Source organism: Orbicella faveolata, unplaced genomic scaffold (assembly GCF_042242905.1).
Source record: "Orbicella faveolata isolate gen_17 unplaced genomic scaffold, um_ofav_v1 contig_13, whole genome shotgun sequence".
NCBI lineage: Eukaryota > Metazoa > Cnidaria > Anthozoa > Scleractinia > Merulinidae > Orbicella > Orbicella faveolata.
This window is the reverse complement of record NW_028301540.1, coordinates 32,337,714-32,360,000: the sequence shown is the minus strand read 5'-3', so window position 1 is coordinate 32,360,000 and position 22,287 is coordinate 32,337,714. Positions and strand designations below refer to the sequence as shown.

At 39.4% G+C, this 22,287-nt stretch overlaps 2 protein-coding genes across 3 annotated transcripts in view; both read left to right on the top strand.

Moving 5' to 3' along the window:
• LOC149115992 (histamine H2 receptor-like) overlaps positions 1–622 on the top strand; it is a 1,233-nt gene extending 611 nt beyond the window's left edge. Inside the window, exon 1 of the mRNA XM_089283871.1 lies at positions 1–622. This exon is cut by the window's left edge and continues 611 nt beyond it. Within this exon, the coding sequence (XP_089139997.1) occupies positions 1–379 (379 nt within the window). The 3' untranslated portion in view covers positions 380–622.
• A 1,271-nt stretch (positions 623–1,893) lies between these two features.
• Positions 1,894–21,994, top strand: LOC110049949 (uncharacterized). Of its 2 annotated transcripts, none has more exons than XM_089285548.1 (24): positions 1,894–2,054; positions 2,920–3,093; positions 3,575–3,743; positions 4,371–4,469; positions 4,759–4,871; positions 4,977–5,069; positions 6,211–6,255; positions 6,701–6,818; positions 7,516–7,611; positions 8,172–8,242; positions 8,781–8,871; positions 8,997–9,149; positions 9,970–10,102; positions 10,294–10,356; positions 10,949–11,061; positions 11,471–11,515; positions 11,964–12,074; positions 13,121–13,272; positions 13,624–13,750; positions 14,395–14,468; positions 15,121–15,207; positions 15,849–18,443; positions 20,134–20,265; positions 21,585–21,994. In XM_089285548.1, exons 1-22 carry the CDS (start codon positions 2,025–2,027, stop codon positions 15,993–15,995), a joined length of 2,304 nt encoding a protein of 767 aa, XP_089141674.1. In that variant the 5' UTR covers positions 1,894–2,024; the 3' UTR covers positions 15,996–18,443; positions 20,134–20,265; positions 21,585–21,994. The 2 variants fall into 2 exon arrangements, with proteins under 2 accessions (XP_089141674.1, XP_089141673.1); XM_089285547.1 differs by having other exon boundaries at positions 6,211–6,267.
• The last annotated feature ends 293 nt before the right edge of the window (positions 21,995–22,287 follow it).

Below are 22,287 nucleotides of genomic sequence, written 5' to 3'. Positions count from 1 at the left end.
TCTTATTGTGTTTTTGTGTGTTCTTTTTATTTCATCCACATACGCAATTTTGTATCGTGAAACACTTTGCCACAAGAAAAAGATAAAAAATCAACAGCTACCGCAAGAGGAAGTGGAAAGATTCGTAAAAGAGAGCAAAGCGCTTAAGACAACTGTGTTTGTAGTCGGTGCTGTTGTTTTATGTTTCGTGCCGATGGCTTTTGCAGCTTTGTCTTTTGTGACAAAAGTGAACATCATCTATCAAGCATCATGGGTCCGTACTTTTGGCATGTTGAATTCATTGTTTAATCCACTGATTTACTGCTGGCGAAACAAGGAAATGAGACAGTTTGTATTTCGAATTAAATCACAAGCTGTACCTACAGTGGCTTTCGCATAAAAAAAACCGCGAACATGTTTTAACACAAAACTTTCGATTTGCAGATCGATAATAAAATTAAGAGCTTCAAGTTTTCCTGTTTCTCAATTTTCTGAGCGCTGTATCTAAATTGCTGGAGAGGAGAGAGTTTAAAAAAATCACGTTATCTGTATGTATATAACAACTTTATTTGCATAAAAATATATATATAAATATCGCAAATAGGGTGCCAGCAGCAAACAACTTGATCCTCATATAAAGCTGACCCCCTTAATTCGATCATATATATAAACTACATTTACAATTCTAAAGAATTCGTTTATAAATTCAATTTTCGCGGAGTTAAGGCAAAATAATAACAAATATCACATGAGGACACAAAAGAAAGCTTTTTCGGTATTAGCTTGTTTCTAGTGTCCCTTTTAACCCGCACGCACCTCGGCCTGTTCCCTTTTATCGACGAAATGGTCCTTGCGGAATGCTCGGAAATGCTGTTGGGATTCTATATTTAAATGTTTGCATAGAAACATTAGCTGCAAATTAGAGCAAACCCCGCGCGTGTTCTTAATAGTCATCAAACACAGAACAATGTTAAAAGAAACTACGCAAGGTCTTTCTAGGCCCACGTTCTCTCAAACAAAGGGAGACCTCACCGAGGACCAGTGCCAGCATGCAGCGGTGGCAAGGCGACAAGTGTTCAGGGACCGCAATGTTATTCGTGACACACGTGCGCTCCCCAAAAAATTCAGAAAAAAAAAAGATTTTTATAATATATTGGCGAAAAGCGTCTCTATTAATAGGCCACTGATTCGTATTCCCAGTATTAGACTGGAACTAGCATGCAAATGAGGCTAATGCGGGGATTCTTCTCAAATGCAAATGACATTAATCTTTTTTTAATGATATTCCCCGCATGAGCCTCCATTGCAAGCTAGTTCCAGTCCAATACCGAGAATACGAATATGGCCAATAATGGCATTTAAACTCTACATTTGAAGCATCTCCTTTACACAGACAATTTATTAGGAAACCTAAACCTTTAAACCTATATTTAATTCAAAAAAAAAAAAATCACCTTTCATTAGACAGCTCTACATGGTCGGGCGCCTAGATTCTGTCAAGATCCCCATTGACATCAGAAGAAATGGTGGAATACATCCTGGATCAACTGCAAACATCCTCCTGGTGTTTAAATTTATTTGAATTTGAAAACTCATGATATCAAAAGTTGTAAATAGTTGAGATCGAGGTGTTGACAAAAGTATGAGACCAAAACAAACACAATGGCAGAACACTGGAAAATTTGTCGATATTTTAAAACCACCGTTTTGAGCAGTCAGTGTAATCTGGCTGAGTTATAATTAGACTGGTTTGATACCAAAATGTGACCGTTCTTTAGCATGATTTTTTTTTTGTCAGGACATCTGCTTACAACAGATATTTTTCAAATCTCGAACTGTGGAACATTCTGCGGGATTTACGGGACATAAATCATCCACTCAGCGAAGCGAAGCCCGCATGTGTCACTAGCCAGCGGTATACCCTTTGAACCCATGATGCAATTCTTTAGGAAGAAAGGTGGAAAGAGAAAGTTGTGTAACTAACTTCGTGGAATATACATGTACGGCGAATATTGTGATTTTTCCAGAGTTCAACCGTTCAAGTGATGCTTTCCTCCACAGGAATCAGTCCTCAGGTATCTGCACTATGTTTTCTGCCGTTGAATACAGAAGAATTTGGTTTATTTATGTGGTTCCCGTTTCGCGTTCTTGTCTATTCCCTGCGTCATGCTCCAATCTTCCAGGAAGTTTACAATACGTTTTCACAACGCATCTATGATATTTCCTCTTTTTTTCCCCTTTATCTGATCTAAGTTATTTTGTTGAAGCAAGCCGCTTAAAACGCGTATAAGACTTAAGGTTTCTCGATACTTTAAACGGTACAGACTCTGACAGTCTGTGGTGAAAAGCTGTTTGAAGATGCTTGGTTTACTCGTGGTCCGGAAAAAACTGTATCGAGACGCCTTAAGTTTATATAATGAGCGGAAGTATAAGTTAAGCTCAAGTCTGCATGTACAGTTGTAGGTTTGGTGTCAGGAAAGAAATCTGATCATTTGCGTATGTTGATGAAACTACCTGTATCTTTGGCCAATTTTTAATGATTATAACCTCGGTCAATTTTTTTGAATAGTAGAAAAATATTCCATCCCGCCTTGTTTTTGTATGTGGAACTATTTATCCCTGATAAATTTCCAATGGCTCTCTTAGCAGCATGCAAGTTGCTAGGCAGCAGACAGGACGACCATATAGGGGAAAGTTGTTCTATTACATAAGGTCACTCCAAAAACAAATTGCCTGCCAGTGAAAACCATTTGCCTCCTGCTCAAAATGTAAATGAAACTCCTGCATGGTAGTTTTTGTTGCTGGAGCATGCAAAAATAACAAAATTACATGTATATTCTTCAACTTTTTAAAACACCTTTTAAATTTTGTATGCTTTCCTTGTATATACATGCATTATGCCCTTGTGGTTTATGTCTAAGGTCTCTGTTTGTTTTCCAGGCTGGAGGACTTCTTACTCAAGTGACCACTTTGTTAAATACTTTTAAGAACTCATCTGTTGGAAGATATTTGTCGTATGCACAGATGAAAACACAACATATTAAAAAGTCAAAATCAAAAACAGAACAAAACCAGGTGACCACATCAGATTTGGAGACAGGCAGCAGTAATCAAGTGAGTACATACACTTGGGTTGTTACTGCATGGATAATTAAACTTCAAGAATTTTGGGACATGATTGGCACCTTACGTTTACATTATACTATGATTATCACTCTATTAAAGTGTGGCAGAAGTTTGGTAACCAGGTTTAAATGTCAAAATTGTATTGTTGTCACAGGCAACTTGCCCCATTTCCAGTGACAACTCGTCGGCCTTTGCAGCAAAGTGCACAAAATTGTAGGTAATGCATGGCTGTTGATGTTGTTATCACTGGAAACAAGGAAAGTTGTCTGTGACAATACTGTAAATTTTAAGGCCAAAACTTCATCACCAAAGCCCCGTCACGTCTTACTCAACTGATAATCATTCTAAATCTAATATCTGGAACCCTGAGAGGTACATCTCTTAAGTAGGTCATAAAATAACCTTTGAGTCGTACATGTTTATTATAAATAAATGAATATTCTTACTGACACATTGAGTTTGTTTTTAGGATCCATATGCTACATTTCTTGATGAATTTGGCATCTCTTCAGTTCCTGCTGATTTATTAACACAGCTTGCTACACCTCTGTCCGTCTGCCGCTGTAACACACACGACAGCAGCAGTCCATGGGCAGTGTCTCATGTCTCGTCAGAATCCTTCTTCAAAAACAAACATGGTAAGGTGCAAATCCTGACCATGACTTAATCGAAAAATTAAATTTGGTTTTCTTTACTCAGGTTCCCTTTTCCTTAGAATGATATTTTGCTATTAACAAACTGTTCCTAAACATTTGACATGCTGTTCAACAGTCCCCATATATATATGTACATGTACATGTATGTACAGTTTGTGTAAAGCTGACCTTTTATAAAAAAAAAAAAGTCAACAATAGATTTTATTATGTTATATAAACACCTACCTTGAAGATTTTGGGAGTTGGTGATTTCTGTTTCAAATCTTTGTGCTATCTGTCTGTCTGTTTGTCTATCTGTCTGTCTGTCTGTCTGTCTGTCTATCTGTCAGTCTGTCTGTCTTTCTGCATGTAGACATGTACTGATGTATGACTGCCAGTTACATGCAAAATATTCAAAAATATGGTTTAAACAGTTATACACACCTGTTATACAAAGATGGTTAACTTTGCACATGAGTGAAGTTGACTGGATGCAATCATCATGTAAACTTTGTTTTCTGCTTGGTTAGAAAACTAACTTCAAAGTGAACATTTCATCATTGTCTTCACATTTGGGGCTCGCGCCTGAATCTTTGGACACTGTTTACTGACATCAACTTTCTTTGACAGGCTTTTCAAGTCTAAGTCCACCCAGCTTTAGTCCTCCAAGACTCAAGCCGTCTATCTTCATGTCATCTTTTACAAAACTTCCATTGCTACACACGTCATGTAAGTGGGGGAAAATAGCAGTGTTAAATCAGTAAATGTTTTCCTTACAGTTCCTTGATTCACAAAAATACAGTGATCAATACAGATAGTATAGAATCTCTCTGGTTAGCTGGTATAATATGCGCATGTAGTTGCATAAAAAAGAAAGAAAACTGGAAATAGTAAAAATTCACCAGTGTCCTTCCTGCTTTGTTGAACAGCAGTTTACATGTAGTCCTGAGAAAAAGTTAATATAAATTATGTCAGCTTCAGACCTAACTTTGGAAAATAAATGATTGTGTGTCTTTAGTTCAAATCCAGAGAAGAGGTTTGCATTCAGTTTCTGTTCGGCGAATACAGCAGTTAGAGGAAAGAGCAAATGCAGAAGAACACAATCCCAGGGCACAAGCAGAGTATTTGCGGGTTAGTTCCTGATCAGAGGCTGTCTTTTTTTTTGTTTATGTAGACTCAAGTATATTTCAAACAGGTTTGATACTGTCATTGTTGTCATATACATGCATCTTGCAGGCTTTGGTTAATGAGGATCCAAACTATGTTGTGAAGAGATACGAGAGTCGGAAATATGCCATAGATGAGTCTGTGACAAGTGAATACTTAAAGGTTGGTTGTCTTGGATTGATGTCAAAAGAAATGGAAAACATTTTTATCTTTCCTGCCCATGTACAGTACATTCATGTACTTATTTCTTTTCACATTTATATTTCCTTTATGTTGTGTCCCCAATTAGCAGCAATGCCAAATATCTCCCAGACACTTTAATAAAGATTTTGTTGTTGTTGTTGTTGTTTCCATGGTATTGTGGTACTAAAAATACTGTTAGCAGATGTCTGGGATAACATAATCAAACAGCCAAGGTTAAACCCTCTGTACTGAATGGTGCAATTCAGACTGTGAATGAAACATTATTTTGTACAGTTACTGCAATCTTATCTGCTCAAAGCAAAAATGATCAAAAAGAACTGTACAGAAAAGCAAAGAACTCAAACCTGTTGCCAACCAAATGAAGCAAGAGGTAATCAGTGGCGATCATTTCAGGGGCTCGCCAACTCTCAGCGTTCAGGCCCCTGTTGTTTAATAGGGGGATAATGCTATCCACTGGATAAATCTCTCTCCACCAGATAAGTGTAACAAAGCAAACTATGCTATCCACATCCGGTTGATAACGTTATCCACCTTTCAAACAACCCAGACCAGGTTTGACTGGGGAAGGGAGAACCTACATAATTATAATTTGGCAGGGTAGAGTGAAAACCAGTTGAACAAGTGCGTGTATTGATAAATTATGTGAAGGTGAATTAATCAACAAGACACGAGCGTGGGACAAAGAAAAATTCTGAGTCCCCGACAGGAATTGAACCCATGACCTCCCGAACACCGGGCGGGCGCTCTATCCACTGAGCTACGAGAACTCATGGAAAGCAAGGTCATTTAACTGAGTTCATATATGACAGGTGTCCTGCATACTGCTAGGATCAACGCTATCGAAGTCATCGTGAGTAGTGATAAATTAATAAAGATGGTGAATTTTAAGCTCGGTAATGAAATGTGTAGGTGAATTAATCAACAAGACACGAGCGTGGGACAAAGAAAAATTCTGAGTCCCCATTTTTGTTTCCAAAAATATAAAATTTTATTGTAGTGAGTACCCTTACAGTGTAAGATTCACATGTAAGCTTGCTTTTTTTTTCCTTAAATATTTTACCGTCACTCAGTTCCTATCATTTAATTTGTTACTTTTTAGGCACTGGTGTTGACTGACAAAGTAAGCAATGCTGACATAAAAAAGGTAATCAATCAGGTACATGATTGCACATTGACCCTTACCAAAGCACTGAGGACTTTTTAATCTTGTCAGCATTAATAATACACCTTCAGTTACAGGTTTTGTACATGTACATGTAGTAAAGGCAACAAGAACCTCCTTGAGTCCCTAAACCTACCCTACCCCTGCCAGGGATGCCATACCAACTCACCCTCCAACATTTACCATACAACGCCCTTACTACAGCTTCTCTTTTTTTTATTTAATTTGTACTACACTGTAATCTAGATTTGAACATGTACCTGATCTCTAAGCTTGTAGTCCACCTCCATCTCCATTAGGCCTGCACACAAACAATCACAGTGTTAGTTTTTATCACGAAATCAATTTCAAAGAACTTTTTGATTTGAATTTATGAGTATAATAGGTAAAATATATTTAGAAAGAGCTGTTTGTTTTTTGTTGGTAGATCTTGTCACCATCAAATGAACTTGGCAGCCCATCCTCTTACGGCACAGCAACCTCTCCTGCCATTCAGACTGGAACTGAAGATAATCCTGTTTATGTTATTACACAAAACCAGAAAGGTAAGTTTGGCTTGTTATTGTTCAGTTTCTTAAGTTAACTGCTTATGGTGTTTTACTTAAGAGATCACCAGCTTAAATTTTTCACCCTTGAGGCAGTCTACCTGGCCAGTTGATCCATGGTGCATTGACCTTTATGTACAGTATGTACAGCGTACATTTCAGAGCCGCAGCCAGACAAACAAAAATTTTTGCTTCAAAGTCCATGGTTAAATTCTCTTCCAAGGTATTAAGTATTGCTTTACATGTACTTTCCCTTCTCCCTACAAAAAAAACCTACTGCAACAAAAACAAAAACCATGACTGAGTCAAGTGCCTTGGTTTGCATCACACTGGCTGCAGCCCAGCATTTACACTGTGAACCTGTAAATTAAAATATGCCAAACTCAAAGGGTGCAATTAAAACCAATCTTCGAGCTTGTCCTTCATGCAAGCTGTAGCTATGATGTACATGTGCTAGCCCAAGAGTCATTCTCACTAGGCCCCTAAAATTTCATCTGATGCAGTACTTTAGTAGTTCGTATTTCTTGAGAAAATTTTTTCCAAGAATGTTCACTTGAGTGAAGGACAGAATTCACTAGCCTGACTGTAAAAGGCACCAGCCCCAGGCTATCAGACACAACTTTCTTTGCTCATTGTATTCCTTTGCTCAGAATACTGGTGATAATAACTAGTGCTCTTTTTTATTGAAACAATGCAGGTGCATTTTTCAAGGAACAACTCTGGAACACAGTCAGATTTCTCATTGCTTTGTTTCTAATTCTCTCCTTGATTGAAGCACAACTCCAGATGAAGAGTGAGTATCAAGCTACATAAGCTTTAAACAATATCAACATTAATCTAAGTTTAAAAAACAGAGACTGAGGGTTTCTACACCACAGTTATTGGCACAAGCCTTCGACAGATTCTCAGATGAGTCATGCCATATACATGTAGGTCAAATGGGAAACTTTTAAGATACATGTAGTGTGTTTTTTTTTTTTTTTGTTTTTTTTTTTGTTTGGTTGTTTGTTTTTTCAGTAATTTACCTGTGTATTTTATTTGTTAATTGTGAAGAACAGCTCCCGAAAAAACCTGTCGGCCGTCTGTCAACCATCTGTCAGGCAACTGTTGGTCGTCAGTCAGCTGACTAAAGGCAGCCAACTGTTGGCTGACTGTTGGCAGACTGTTGGCCTTTTTTGGCCATGGCTCCCAGTAGTGTGTGAGAAGTATAATAGGTTGTTTGTTTTTATAATTAACACAGGCATAGTCTATTTAAACTGATATTTGAAAGAAACAAAACACTTACTTTGGTAAAAGATGTGGTCAGTGATTAAGAAAACTCCTTGTCTTGAAATTTTTGTTTTGATTCTTCAGTGAGCTCCAGTCAAAAGGATATCCATCCTGACAACGTGGACAGAAAATGCAGATTTACAGATGTGCAAGGGGTATGTTATGTTGAATGTCCAAAAAATGAAGAAAACAATTCGTGAACTTTACTGTACATGTACATCCACGCTGTATTGTAGATTGTTCAGGGAAGCAAACATTTACAGTACAAGTGCTGTCTATCTGTCTGTCTGCCTGCATGCCTGTCTGTCTGTCTGCCTGTCTATTTATTGTTTTATTGATGTATAGAGCAAGTTTCATATTGAGTGTACATATAGTAAAAGCAATAAACCAAAATAGTTACTCTAGCCAATCACAAAGGATGCAGACCATACAGTGAACCAATCAAAACTTGAAGTTATTACATGTACTATACATGTAGCTGACACAAAACATGAGAAAATGAGTGCAAGTGAGTCACAATTGCTTTTACTTCTGATTGGATGAAATAGTGGTGCAAGTTTTTTTAAGCCAATCGTGTGGCGTAGTTGATACAAAACCGATCGTTCTTTGGCACTCAAATGAAAACTGCTCTCACTGTATGTAAAGTGGTCTAATTTCTGTCAGAGCACTTAATTACTGTACCTCTGTTTTTAGGTGGAAGAGGCAAAGCAAGAGTTAAAGGATGTAGTCGAGTTTCTGAGAAACCCAGAGAGATTTAAGAGGCTTGGAGGAAAAATGCCAACAGGTGAGTCAAAATACAGTGTTACTGTAACTGCATTGCTTTTTTCGGTTTTGTTGTTTTTATTACTAAGTTGGTGCTGTTACATGTAAAGTGTTTGTTGTTGTTTTTTTTGTTTTGTTTTTTTCCAGGGGTGCTACTGATTGGCTCACCAGGAACGGGGAAGACTCTTCTGGCCAAGGCTGTTGCAGGCGAGGCTGGAGTACCGTTCTTTTTCTGTTCTGGTTCCGAGTTTGATGAAATGTTTGTTGGTGTTGGGGCTGCACGAGTCAGAAATCTCTTTTGTAAGTGCAGATTTTAATTTGCAATTAGCAATGAGTATGCATTGCCAACACTGGTCACTAGTTAGTTACAAGTAGTAAGCATTTATGGCAGCCTTTCTAAGTGTGGGCCAAGCAAACCTGAGAGTCTGAGTCAGTAGTTATAAACGATTTCCAGTGAATTGCTGGAGAAACCTGGCAGAATGCTGGGAAGTAACCTGTGATGGACTGATTCAGGGGTAAGGAAAAAAGGTAAAGTCTGCATACAAGCCAAGTGGCTTATCAGGCCAGAGCTTATCCCGATTTCAGTAGCATGAAGCAGCTAGGAGTATTTCTACTCCCCCCTGGATGGGATGCTAGTTCATTGCAGGGTTACCCCCCATTTATACACCTGGTTGGAGAGAGGCACTGTGAGAGTAAATCGTTTTGCCCAAGTGCACAATACAATGTCCCCAGCCATGGCTCAAACCTGGACCGCTTGCTAAGGGTCGAGTACACTGACCATGAGGCCACTGTGCCTCCCTACATGTATATGTACATTCAGGGGGGAGTAGTTACATGTAGTAATAATCCCAGCTGTGTTGTGCTGCAGAAACAGGAGTTGAGTGTCAAGTGTTTTACATTTAAATTGTGACTCAGTGTAAAAAGAGTTGCAATTTGTTTAAAATGTGCAATTCTACTGTGTGTTTACAACTTATTAAAAACATTGATAGCAAATTGAAGTGAATTGACTCATTGCAACAGCTTCTTAAAGTACACACTGGTAGTCTCGATGAAAGTCATGCTTAATAGATTATCTTTTTGTTCAAATGCAAACAATCCATGTTTGTTTGTTTGGTTTCAGCTGCCGCTAGAGAGCATGCCCCTTGCATAGTGTTCATTGACGAGCTGGATGCTATTGGAGGCACTAGAATTGTTCATGATCACCAGCCCTACTCTAGAATGACCCTCAACCAGTTGCTTGTTGAATTGGATGGGTAAGTGAATTGTTTTAATGGTCTGTACAATTTGCTAGTTGTGCCATTTTCTTTCCCAAATCATTTGACAGAACCTTTAGCACTTTAGCACTACATGTATCTCATCCTGTTTGAACTGATTTGCTAGAAAAATGTGTACATCTACTAGCACATACGTTTGTTATCAATCGAAATCTGTATTTTTCTTACAGATTTGATACATCAGAAGGAATCGTTGTGATTGGTGCAACAAACTTTCCTGAAGTGCTAGACAAGTAAGTTTTCTTGCTAAATTAGTTTACTCCACATGATTGTGATTTGATGTCCAGTTGCACCAGCTGTTGTTTAAGAGTAAGATTATTCCATCTTTTGGCTAGAAAATTCCCTGCATGTAACATTGTAGGTCAGTTCAGGCTATTAGTCATAAATTGCAATGGAGTATTTTCACTTGGCGACATGGCAGCTACATATATTGGTGTTCCAAAACAATGAAACGGCAGCCATGTTGGTGTACCAAACCAGTCCTGTGGAAGTTGAACTCTTTTCTCATGTTAACACTTTCTTTTGTTCCAATAAATTTGCATGGCTGCTGGCTGTGAGTGAAAACTGATGCTCCATAGTTTCTACATATACACGTGTGCTGAGGAATTAAAAGGGCTACATGTACATGTACATGTATGTCACCATATTCAAAGTCGTTTTTTCTGTGAGTGATTAAGATTTACATGCATTATAAACTTGAAGGTTTTTTAACATTGTGTTTCAAGTTTGTCATTAGGATGTTAGCTCTTTAAATCACTTCTTTCCCTGTGTGTGTGAGTGGATGGTCAGCTTGTTGGTAATTGTTATCAAACATGTTTCACACAGGGCACTTGTTAGACCTGGTCGATTTGACACCAAGATAACTGTACCTATGCCTGATGTCAAAGGACGTCATGATATTCTCAAGCTACATCTCAAGAATGTACAAGTTGCTGATGGTATGTTTGTTAAGAATGTATCTGGAAATGGAACAAACACATACACGAGGGTCATTGTGTTGTATTCTTGGGGAAGTTGAGACACTTCACTCTCACATTGCCTCTCTCCAATCAGATGTATAAATCAGTACCAGCAAATTTAATGCTGGGGGGGGGGGGTAACCCTGTGATGGACCAGCACCCCAGGGGAGGGGTAGAAATACTCGGGCTTAGTCGTTTCGTGCTACAGGAAGCAGGGTGAGCTCTGATTGCATGGGCCACTGTCCTGATGCAAACTTCACCTTTACCTATCCAATGGCTACATGCTTGGGTACTGTGCTGTTCACAGACTTGTGATGTGGTCTAGTTAGACATACATGTATCTGAGGTATCTAGAGTATACTCACTTTGTTGTCTCTCATTGTCTCAGATGTCAATGTAGAAGTGCTTGCTAGGGGGACTGTTGGTTTCTCAGGTATGTATACTCAAAGTCCTACTTGCATTAGTTTGCTTGCTTGCTTATTCACTCGCACTCTGTAGAAACACTCGTGAAAGTTGAGACCCTCCCAGGGGTTTGGGGATAATGTTGAGATTAATTTGAGGGAGCAAGGGATATCTCTGCTATTGAAGGGAACGTTAAACAAAATATTAAAAGAGCAATGAAATTTATTAAGAGGGAACAAGGGAGAAAAAGTAAAATTTTCAAGTGGTTAAGAGAATATGCTACCCCCTGAGATGGCCCCAAACGTTTGAAGAACTAGAGAAAGTGTGAAAACACCCGCCTGTGACTCGTCTTCCTGCAGTATGTTCCATATGCGTTTCTGTAGCTCGATGGGAACACAGAAAAATGTTTCCTGTTTGTGAAATACATTTATGTGAAAAGGAATTAAATCAATATTTTGAATACTAATTACTTCATTTAGGTGCTGATCTGGCCAACATGGTGAATGCTGCAGCGATTTATGCAGCAAGTGAAGGAGACACGAGTGTCACAACCAGACATCTTGAATTTGCGAAAGATAAAATTCTCATGGGTAAGTATTTTGTTGATGTTTCTTGTGGTTGGCCATATAAGGTCTTCCTTGTGTACTACGCAGTTCGGCAGTGAGGAATTCATTTCTTAACGTGCCATTGCTTTTTTCGGCATTTTCGTACAACCAACATTTTGTTGATCAGCAAATTTACATGTAAATCAAAACTTCACCACTCTCCCGTGTGCTATCTCCATATAATTTATTAATATAACTACATGTAACAACTTGTCAGAATCCAGTTAAACCTGAATTGATGGTATTTTCGCAGCTGTGTAATATTAATACATGACTGGGTTGATCTCTTAATGGCATTAAATAATTTTACCCGCAGTTCAAAATATGGTGTTTCATACATCCACTTGCATAATTTGATTACGTGTCTATAAGGGATTGACCAAGGGATTCACTGATCTTCTTTCGAACTTCAATAGTTCGAGGCGAAGAAACAGAAAGTCAAACGCAGACGTTGTTACAGGAACTAGAAAAACTTTATTCTTGTACCTAACGATGATTGTTTATGAAATAAAGTCAAACTATAATGGTAGAAAAGTAAATACGTGACTAAAAATGCTTTCGTTTCTGAGCTGTACTCTTAATATCACTCACAACTCTGGTCGCTCTTGTTCTGTTATATGAGTTCTTTGAGATCTGGTTGTAGCTTAGTGACGTTTTACAGATTACAAGCTCAGTCACAGCATTTCCAGTTATTTTGTCCCCGTACAAAATCACCTTTAAATTGAAAGAAACCTAACAATAGTAGTGCGCTAAGAGAGAAAAACACAAAAGAGATAATAATAAACCATAAAGGAACAAGGATGGTTAAGGATGGAGAAGATTAACACGGATTGCAAACGACGAACTTGAAAAATTTAGGCTAAACTTTTTCGAGATGCGCAAACTGTGACGTAGCTCCTTAGAGGGCGAATTAAAAGGATGACGTATTTTCTAGGGGCTAGTCCTACTCTACTTTGAATAAATCATTTGTGAGAAAATCAGATGTAATGTGTCGTTTATTTCTGCTAAATCTTATTTTGCTTGTGCTACAGGCCCTGAACGAAAGAGTGCAGTCATTGAAGCCAAGAACAGGGAGCTGGTGGCGTATCACGAGGGTGGGCATGCGCTGGTTGCCTTGTACACTCCTAACGCTTTGCCAATACACAAAGCAACCATTATACCGCGGGGCCAGGCTTTGGGAATGGTATGTATAGAGTTTTACTTATTGATTTGAGTAAAATTATAAGCGAGTGGTCATGATGGCCTAACCGTTAGCGTGGTCGATTAAGAGATCGAGCGGATCAGGGTTGGAGCCCGGTTTAAGACACTTGCAGAAGACACTCGCAAAAGAACACTTGGAAAAACCTGCGATTGACAAGTATCCCATCCAGCGCACTCTTTGAAAGAGTCTCTGTAAGTCTGCAGTCTTGTCTTCAATATGAACTGAGCTAGAGGTAGATATCGTTTTAGCAATTGCCGTACAGCTTCCTTCAAGAAAGGAGGAGTGGATAGTTCATTAAAAAAATAATAATGTTAATATTTCCTTTTTTTAAAGGTTTCCCAGTTACCAGAGAAAGACGAGTTGAACTGGTCTAAAGCTCAGCTCCTAGCCAGGCTTGATGTTAGCATGGGTGGTCGAGTGGCAGAAGAACTTATCTTTGGCAAAGAAAACGTAACAACAGGTAGGTTTTGGTATAGAGTCGTAAGATTTTAGTATGTTAAACTGTACGTTTTCCCGCGCTTTTCGTCAGCTGAGCGTCGGCTACATGTATTTTTGTTCAGTTTTGATTGGTTCATTGGATTGTCTGTGTCCTTTGTGATTGGCTAGAGTGGTTTCTTTGGTTTTGGTTTCCTGACACTCAATAGAAACTGAAACTACTCTGTTTTTTTCCGGGTCAGAATAAAGCGCCCTTAATCACGAGGTGACTATTGTAAAAATATGTAATTAGTTTGGAGGAAACGAGTTTTGTTTCTTTGTGTGCTTGTTTTCGTTTGCCTGTGCTGTGTGTTTGTTCGATTGCTTCCTTTCCAGTTGTCCTCAAGGGCTCACTGGTGAAAGTTAAGGAGGAGTACATTTTGGTGTCTATCCTTCATTTCCTTGAGATTTCAGTTTTCATATCTTTATTTTACACTATATATTTAAATCCAGTATCATCCCATCTACTTCTCCTCCTCACCGTAAAACTCGTCCAAAAAGTTTTACAAGTTTAAGGTCCTTTCCGCGCCAACCTTGGACAGCATTTTAAGCAAGATTCTCCCGACCAAGCTTTAACTACGATTTTTTTTATTCGTCTTTTTATGTCTTTTTTTTTCTTTTTTACATCAGGGGCTGCAAGTGACATGGAAGCCTCAAATAAGATCGCACATGCTATGGTGTCCATGTATGGCATGAGTGACAAGGTACAATAATTCCATATTGTTCTCGACAGTCACAGGTGTTGTAAGTGTTTTAAGCCTAAATAGACAGTCTATCAAGTCGCAGCTTTACAGAAATTCGTGATTGGTTGTTATTTGCGCGCGAAACTTCAAAAACGAGTGACGACCGATCAGAGACGCTACACGGATTTTTGATGAGCTACTTGTACTTAATCGTTATGGAAATGTAACCACGCCTCCACGCCATAAAAACGAGGTTTGGGTTGACCCAGTGACGGTAGCGATAAGAAACTAACAATTTGCATTTGAAAAGTAACGAGGTTTGTATCATATAACAAAGTCAACTCTAGCCTCGCTTCTGTTCAAAGGCTTGGCAACTGAGCACGGGACTGTAACATGGGCTATTAGTCAGGTGGAATCTTTGACGTGTCCAGAACTTGGAAAGAATGAAGCGGCGTGGTTATGAGAAATTAATGTCATCAAGTATTGTTCTTCATGTGTGTGTGGGTCTTTATTTCTTGTCTTTACTCTCTTTTTTGTTTACCGACGACGTCTTAAAAGTAAACGATCTCATCAAACAAGCAGCTTTTTTTACAGTATTGATAGAAATGTATTAAAAATGCGAGCAAATCATTTCTATTTGGCCTTGGTGTAAAAGAATCTCGTCTGCTCTTAGATTGGAATGGTTCAAGTGAAGGACGTGGAGAAATCGAGTCCTGAGTTACAGGCATTGATTGAAAGTGAAGTCAAACAACTTCTCAAGGTGAGTTAAGACCCTGGCAAGCAGTCGCTAGTTACAAACGCTCGTATAGCGTTAATAGCCGAAAAGACCGGCAATTTGACCAAAAAAGGTCAGAAGGTCAAAAGAGGTTTCAATGCTCCCCGGGCACTGCAATTTAGTAAAACAAGATTTGCATTACGGTCTGTGTAAAATGCAGACGGCAGGCTGCAGACTGCAGGCTTTTCAAGGATATATCGAGTTGCCATTTCAATTATCAATACTGTAGCTGACGGTAAACAGGCTAACCTGGGCGTTATTAATTTTTGGCTTATGGGAGGGACGGGGGTGGGCAGGGGGGGAGTCTGCCATCCGGTTCGATTGATTCAGGTTAACCTGAATAACGCTGAATAACGGTTCAACCGCGTTTTGGGATTGGTTCAGAAAACTCTAAGCCAATCACGAGTATACAAAATGAACCTTGACTCGAGCACACAAGTTTTTCCGCGCTTTGCGGCGGCTGCAGGCATTTGCTTCGGGTTTTGATTGGTTGACTGGATTGTCTGTGTCTTCTGTGATTGGCTAGAGTGATTACTTTGGTTTTCATTTTACGACAGTCAGTTGAAAGCCCTTTTTGAGATTCGTTCTTTGATTTTCGAGTCTAATGAGTGCTGTTTCTATCGTAGGATTCCTACGAGAGAGCGAAGAATATACTCCAGGTGCACTCCAAGGAACACAGCCGCTTAGCAGAAGCCTTGTTGAAATACGAGACTCTTGACTTGCAAGAAATCAAAGAGGTTATCCAAGGAAAGCAGCTCTCTAGAAGTCTGTGACGCGACTGTGACGAAGCCGAACTGCTCAAATTGTGTTTCGTCGCACCCGTTGTAGACTGAAATAATTTTGAAGATGCGTTTAAATGGTGATATATCTTGGTCGTTTAAGCTCTCTGCGAGTTTCAGTGATCGATACAGTTTGTTGCGTTCACACTCATTTCTAAATTGACATTGTTATATAGCCCGAGATTACGGTCCCGTATTATTTTCAGTGTAAACCTTGTAACTGTTCTGTAAGGTAGCCCAGTACAACACGGGGCTTCATCGATCTGTGCTCGATTTCCACAATGTTTTATCTTTTTGGTGTAATCCCTGACTGTAAATTTCAGGTATGAATGTTAAAGAAGGACGTTTACCGAAAACAACATTCGAATGGCAAGAGATGAACGGTACTGCTCTTTTATTAACTGTTTCACTGAAATGAGAATTTTTTGTGTATATTTACTGTGAATAGGAGATTTTTCAAGTTTTGTTTGGGAATATTCTAAGGACGAGAGGAAAAGAACACGAAATCAGCAGCAATTTTTGCCGTTTGCTGTCAACGTTATTCTTAAACTCTGTTGGTTCACACGCTTAGCAGTTACATTTCATCGTTCAAACTATGAGTGCTATTGACTGTATCATTTTCCTTTCAAACCTACCTTGTTATGATCAGTTCAGTGATAACTTGAATTAGTCAAACCTTAGCCCTTCTTCGTTCCTCGTGTTCTCCGGTATTTTATTTCTATTGCATAGCCTGGGTTAGATTCGGATTCAGATATGTATAGGCGAAACTCTATACCCCCGTCCCCCCGTCCCCCCACAGTGCAGCTCATTTCTTAAATCATTTTACTTAATTATGACAGTATAGAAATATGGCACGTGATCAGCGCAGGAGAGGGGCAAATTGTAGAAATGGATGAAAACTATTAGGATAGATTTCTTGCCGGATCTGGGACGTCCAAATGTTGCCTTTGTTAATTGTTGTTGAACTGTTTTGTCTTAATTTGGTTTTGGTCTTTTTATTTGGTTTCTTACTAGGGAGACAGTGAATAAATGATAACTTCATCTAAACTAGCGTTGGATAACAGAAATATAAATATAAATAAACTGTTACTCATCGCTGTTTTGTTGAATTGTCACAAACTAACAAGGCGCGCTTCCGAGCAGAACGCAATTCCCACCCTGTACTCTTTCCAGTCACCGCTAGTGGTTTTCACTCACGGTCTGCAATCGTGGACAAAGTAGTGGCAAAAACAAGCTATTGCATTTCTTTCAACGATCTCGTAATAAACTGATTGTTCTTTTCTTGGGAAAATGGGTTGAGTTAGCTGTTAGAGGGGTGGAAATCAGCTGATATCATCAGGGAAAGCTAAATTTCTCCATGCCCTTAAACAAGCTGCCAGCCCTTGTGCAGTAAAACAAAAAGAAAACAAAAGGCGCGGAAGACTGACGCGAGAAAACCCACCCTGAGGATGGCAGTCTGAGCCAGAAAAGGAATCCATTAGACACCCTTTCAGAAAAGAAACGATGAAGGCGCTGGGAGGGACATCACCAAACGAACTGGAGCTACAAAGATAGGAGCGAAACCACGTGCACAATAACATGACTTCAAGCTGATAGCACAAGTTACAAGGACGAAGGTGTAAGAACTGAAAGGAAAACGTGCCAACTAAATGTTGAGAAGGAAGAGCACTGCACAAACCCGTAGTTTGCGAGTCAAAGCACGCACAACAGAAACAACGTATTGAATAGGGGGATTCATGCTGACGTAACTGTTTACATTTTTGCTCTTTTGCATACGGCTTTGCGTACAGAAGGAAACGTGTAAGATATGAATTGACTCCAGGCAGCTAAAAAGCTAGTGAAACTTAATACATAGTGAAATGTTTAGCTATTTGGTTGTAATATTCAAGGAGATATTGTCTTTCAAAAACTGCAAAATTTCTGGGTTGCAAAAGCGCTAATGAGCTCATACATTCTTTGTAAAAGTTTGAGTTCGTAAAACCGTGTTGCACAAAAAGTATTCAGTATATCACGCTCATATTCATTGGCAGAGTTGTAGGGCTGTAGGATCCGTGAGATAGTCTCAGAAGTGCCCTTAATGTAAGGTATAGTCACTGTAGTAACGGGTGTTGGGTTCCTGTTCGTTGCGTCAGCTTCAGTAGGTCGGTAAATGTTTCGTCTAATAAAGCTAGCGTTGTGGTTGTTTTTGTGAAAAACACGTTCAAGGTATCTGTTTTCGTCACGTAAGCTGTCCAGTGTGTCACAACATCCGTGTAGCCTACAAACCTACAACTACGTTACGACACTTACTGACCAACGTTAAAGACAGCGACGAACCTAACAACAGACAGGGAGCAGATTACAAGATCAAATGCTCCGACTGCCAGGCTTTCCACATTGGTGAGACTGCCAGAAACCTTAACACGAGACTGACTAGGTGGGCGAGTTGTCTCGCGTCAGCAGGTAGGGTAACCCTAGCAAGCAGGACAACTTTTCTTCATATAAACACTTTGGCTCGCCTAACTGGGACAACTCTCGGCGTGGCGAGTGTCACGTAATGCCTGGATTTAAGATTTAAGCAGAAATTCGTATCAAAGAAGTGAAAATTAACATCGGCAAAACGCAGGGTGATCGAAAGCCCGAGGAAAAGTAAAAAAAAGAGGAATATTTGCACATTTGATTATTCAATATGGGTTACGAATAATCAAGCAGAGTCAACTTTGACTCGGCCTACAGGGACTACGTTTTCACTTATAAACGTTCGAGAAAGTTGCCTCAGGGGGTTCGGAGGGTTGTCTCGGGTACCCGAGACCATGTAATTGGGGTCTAGCACGTTCTCCGTTAGTTCGTTTTCTTCGGAAATATTAAAGAAATGGTCTCAGCAATGTATATGTCTTTGAAGTTCAAGGACTGTATGTCTTTTCACTACCAGACAGTCTTCAGAGGATTTTGTTGCATGACTGATCGAAATCTATTTCAGCTATTTTTTGGTCGAAATTGCTTTCAAACACATGAACCGTCCCGTTGACAGCAATGGTTTTAAATTATGGACTCAAAAGTCTTTCTGTTTTGCTAAGAATTTTGTCCAAGATTGTAGTGCCAAGTCCTCACAAAATCTTGAATAAAGTATAAAAATTAAAATCATCAACCATGAATTATATCTTTGCTACCTACAGAGGGTGAACAATTAGGCTCTGGTTTCTCATAACTTCCTCTCTGATATTGCTCCATCGGCGTCCAGTATAGAGTCAGTCAGTCAGTCAGTCAGCTACTACATGACGACTTTTTCAAGAAGCCGAGAGCAAATGTAGATACGGTAGTCGAAGTTACACAGGATCTGCAGCTTCCAAACTCTAAATTAACTCTCACTAGTCCGAAGCATGTGGTCGGGAGGCGGGGGGGAGGGTAAAATTATTACCAATCACTTCAAAACATTACTGCATTCACAAGAACTCGTGAATCATGAGAACATTTTGAAGCGATTACCCAGCCAAGGGAAAACTGGCAAGCCAAAGAATAAAACATAACACTCGGGGCATGCTGAAATCAAGGATCTATCGACTTTGCTGACTATTCCAAGTAAAATTACTGAGCACCGTTATATCCCACTTCCGGTTGACGTAGGTCGATGTAGAGGTGAGAAATGCGGAAGAATTGAGGACTGTAACTTATGCTGCGTAATTTCAACCTAATCACTGAACGGCGACATTTTTAGGGAAACCCCAGTATCGATAATACGGAACATTTTCTATCCATATTGGCCCGCAGCAATCAACTTGAACATGATTTTATTGCTGCCATATTCTAATTAGCCCGTCGGGAAGTTAGAAGCTTGCTATGACGAACAATTTCGTAGTTCTCGATTACTTCAAAACATGTTCTTAAAATTTCACAACAATATTTTGCTTGGGATAACTGATTCGTAACTGACATGTATCATCTCCTAATTTCTCTTATTGCAAATTTGCACAATCATGTTAAGCGACTTTTGTTCATGCTTAGTCAATCGCCACCGCAATTTGCCGGTACGTCACTTTGGTTGAAATGAAATCAATCTTCCTTTACCACGGCTCAGTAAAATCCCTGTAATTAGGAGCTATTTTAAGTAAATGACTGCCTCGTCCGCAGTTAAATTTGCTTTGTTTCTCCGAAGCCATCAGTTTTGATCACATCTTCGGTGTCGTCAGGAGAAAAACTAGATCATAACTTCGCCTTGAAGACTCAGTGTCCCTCAGTGATCTGATTTACGATGGGGAATTGCTTTTCCTGCTGCAAAGATTGCGAGGTAAGTTGATAGCTTAATAAACAATTTATTTTGCGTTTAACCAATGCAGTGTTAACGAGCGAATCAAGATTTCTGAAATATCGGAAAACAGCGCGAAGTTACTGGTGTATTTGAAACCCTTGACTGGAGTTTGATAATGGTGGCACGATTGATTTTAAAACTTTGACCTTGTTCGAGCAGTTGTGCGTGTTCAGATAATCGATGAGCCTTGGTAGACTTGGCTTAGACCGTGAGTTAAAAAATTTCCATGTAAGATCGGCAACTGATAAACGGTTGCTTAAGGACGGTTCCCTGTGTTAAGATTGTTTCATGTCAACTTTATATTGGGGATACCAGGATTTTCGGGAAAGAATAACATCTTTATGGGATACCGTTGAAGATACAATACAGTTAACGGGATTCCCGTTGAAGCAGATTTCACTGTCAGGGCCAAAAGTGTTAAAGAACAAACGACGAGAAAATAAAAACATTTTAAAAACGTGAAAACGTGAGAGTCCGTAAAAATGTTGTAAAATAGAGTTGTGCAACTGGGATTTATATACATAGAAGATCGTTTGCTTTAATCTTTCTTTCGCCACTGTTCAAACTGTACACGCAATTACAATTATCTTCCAATTTATTTAAAACGGCTAAAACTGCGAAACCAGTAATTTTACGGTTTGCGGAGGTAAGCAAGTTGTAGTTCTTGTGACGTCATCAGCTTTGGCTGACGCAGGATAATCCAGTGAAAGGGAAAAGGAACTGAATAAGAAAACTTAATATAAATTTGTGTACTCAACTGCAATGGGTTTTTGTGTATTGAAACGAAAGCTTTTCGCTCTCTTAGCGTATGGTGATGTATTGTAGTCATTTCTTGGTTTCCAGCGTTTCTTTCAGTCGTGACCTATAGCTTTTTCAGTCCATGTTTCTTCCCAGCGTCTCTCGTGTGTAATCGGGAAAAGCTGACAAAATCTAAGGAGTAGTTAAAATTGAAACATGCCAATGACTTTATGTCACTGCCTTACCAATAAAACGATCAGAGCGCCAGATTTGTTCGACGCAATAAAATAACTGGAGCAAATATGAATAGGTCCTTTGCACGGTCCGGTCACATGGTACGGAATTAATTATAGTGGGACGCAAGTTACACAGTACGACTTTCAAAATAAAGGAACTCGTGCCAGTCCAGCCCGAATTTCCTTTGTTTTGAAAGCCCCACTGTGTAACTTGCGTCCCAGCATAATTAATTCCGTACCATTGGCTTAGCCCTTCTAATCTTAACTTCACGGTTGTCTTTCCCAGTGGAGAAGAATACTTTATACGTTTGTTTTTTTTCTCAGGGTGGCGTAGGCGGTGGAGGCGGAAGTTGGGGAGGAGGTGTCAGTTTTGGCGGGGGAGGGGGTGGAGGAGGCGGTGGATGCGGCGGAGGGGGCGGTGGAGGGGACGGTGGAGGCTGTTGAGGAGGCTGTGCCGGAGACTGAAGACCTTTATGAACATCCTATTGGATCTGAAGCGATTTAAACTAACTATGAGCAGTACTAGTTAAAAGAGAAAGGCATAAATAGTAACTGTCTTAGCATTGCAGTGATAAAAGTAGAAGTACAGTGTGACGATGTAGAAGGTTATCTCAGTGGTCCTTTCTTGTATGCAGAATTATTTGACTCGATGTTCAAGGAAACTTGCAAACTCCAGTGAGACATGATCTGTCATTTTTTTTTTTCTTCAATCAATAAAAGCACTTATTTTAGCATTGTCCCGCCTTTTAAATGACTAAAACTTTGACACTTTTATAGGAGCTATGCTGTTGCTTTGAAAAGCTGAAAGAGATGTTGGAGGCAAAGAAAACCCAAAAGTAATAGCTCAGTTTAAAATCACTAAACCAATTTACCAATACCATTAATAACCTCTTTGACTTATGATGGCACGGATTGGAATGGCTTGCAAGTTGAAAAATCTTAGTTTTCCTTTCCTTTTCTTAGTGGAAAAACATCAGCCACATATCCGTGCGCAAATTAAATGCAAATTAAATAAACTGCGATCAGT

Coding starts and splice junctions, on each gene's coding strand:
- LOC110049949 (XM_089285547.1), top strand. CDS start 2,025: ATGCTTTCCTCCACAGGAATCAGTCCTCAG. Junction 9,150..9,969: donor ACGAGTCAGAAATCTCTTTT/GTAAGTGCAGAT, acceptor GTTTGGTTTCAG/CTGCCGCTAGAGAGCATGCC. Junction 12,075..13,120: donor GAAAGATAAAATTCTCATGG/GTAAGTATTTTG, acceptor CTTGTGCTACAG/GCCCTGAACGAAAGAGTGCA.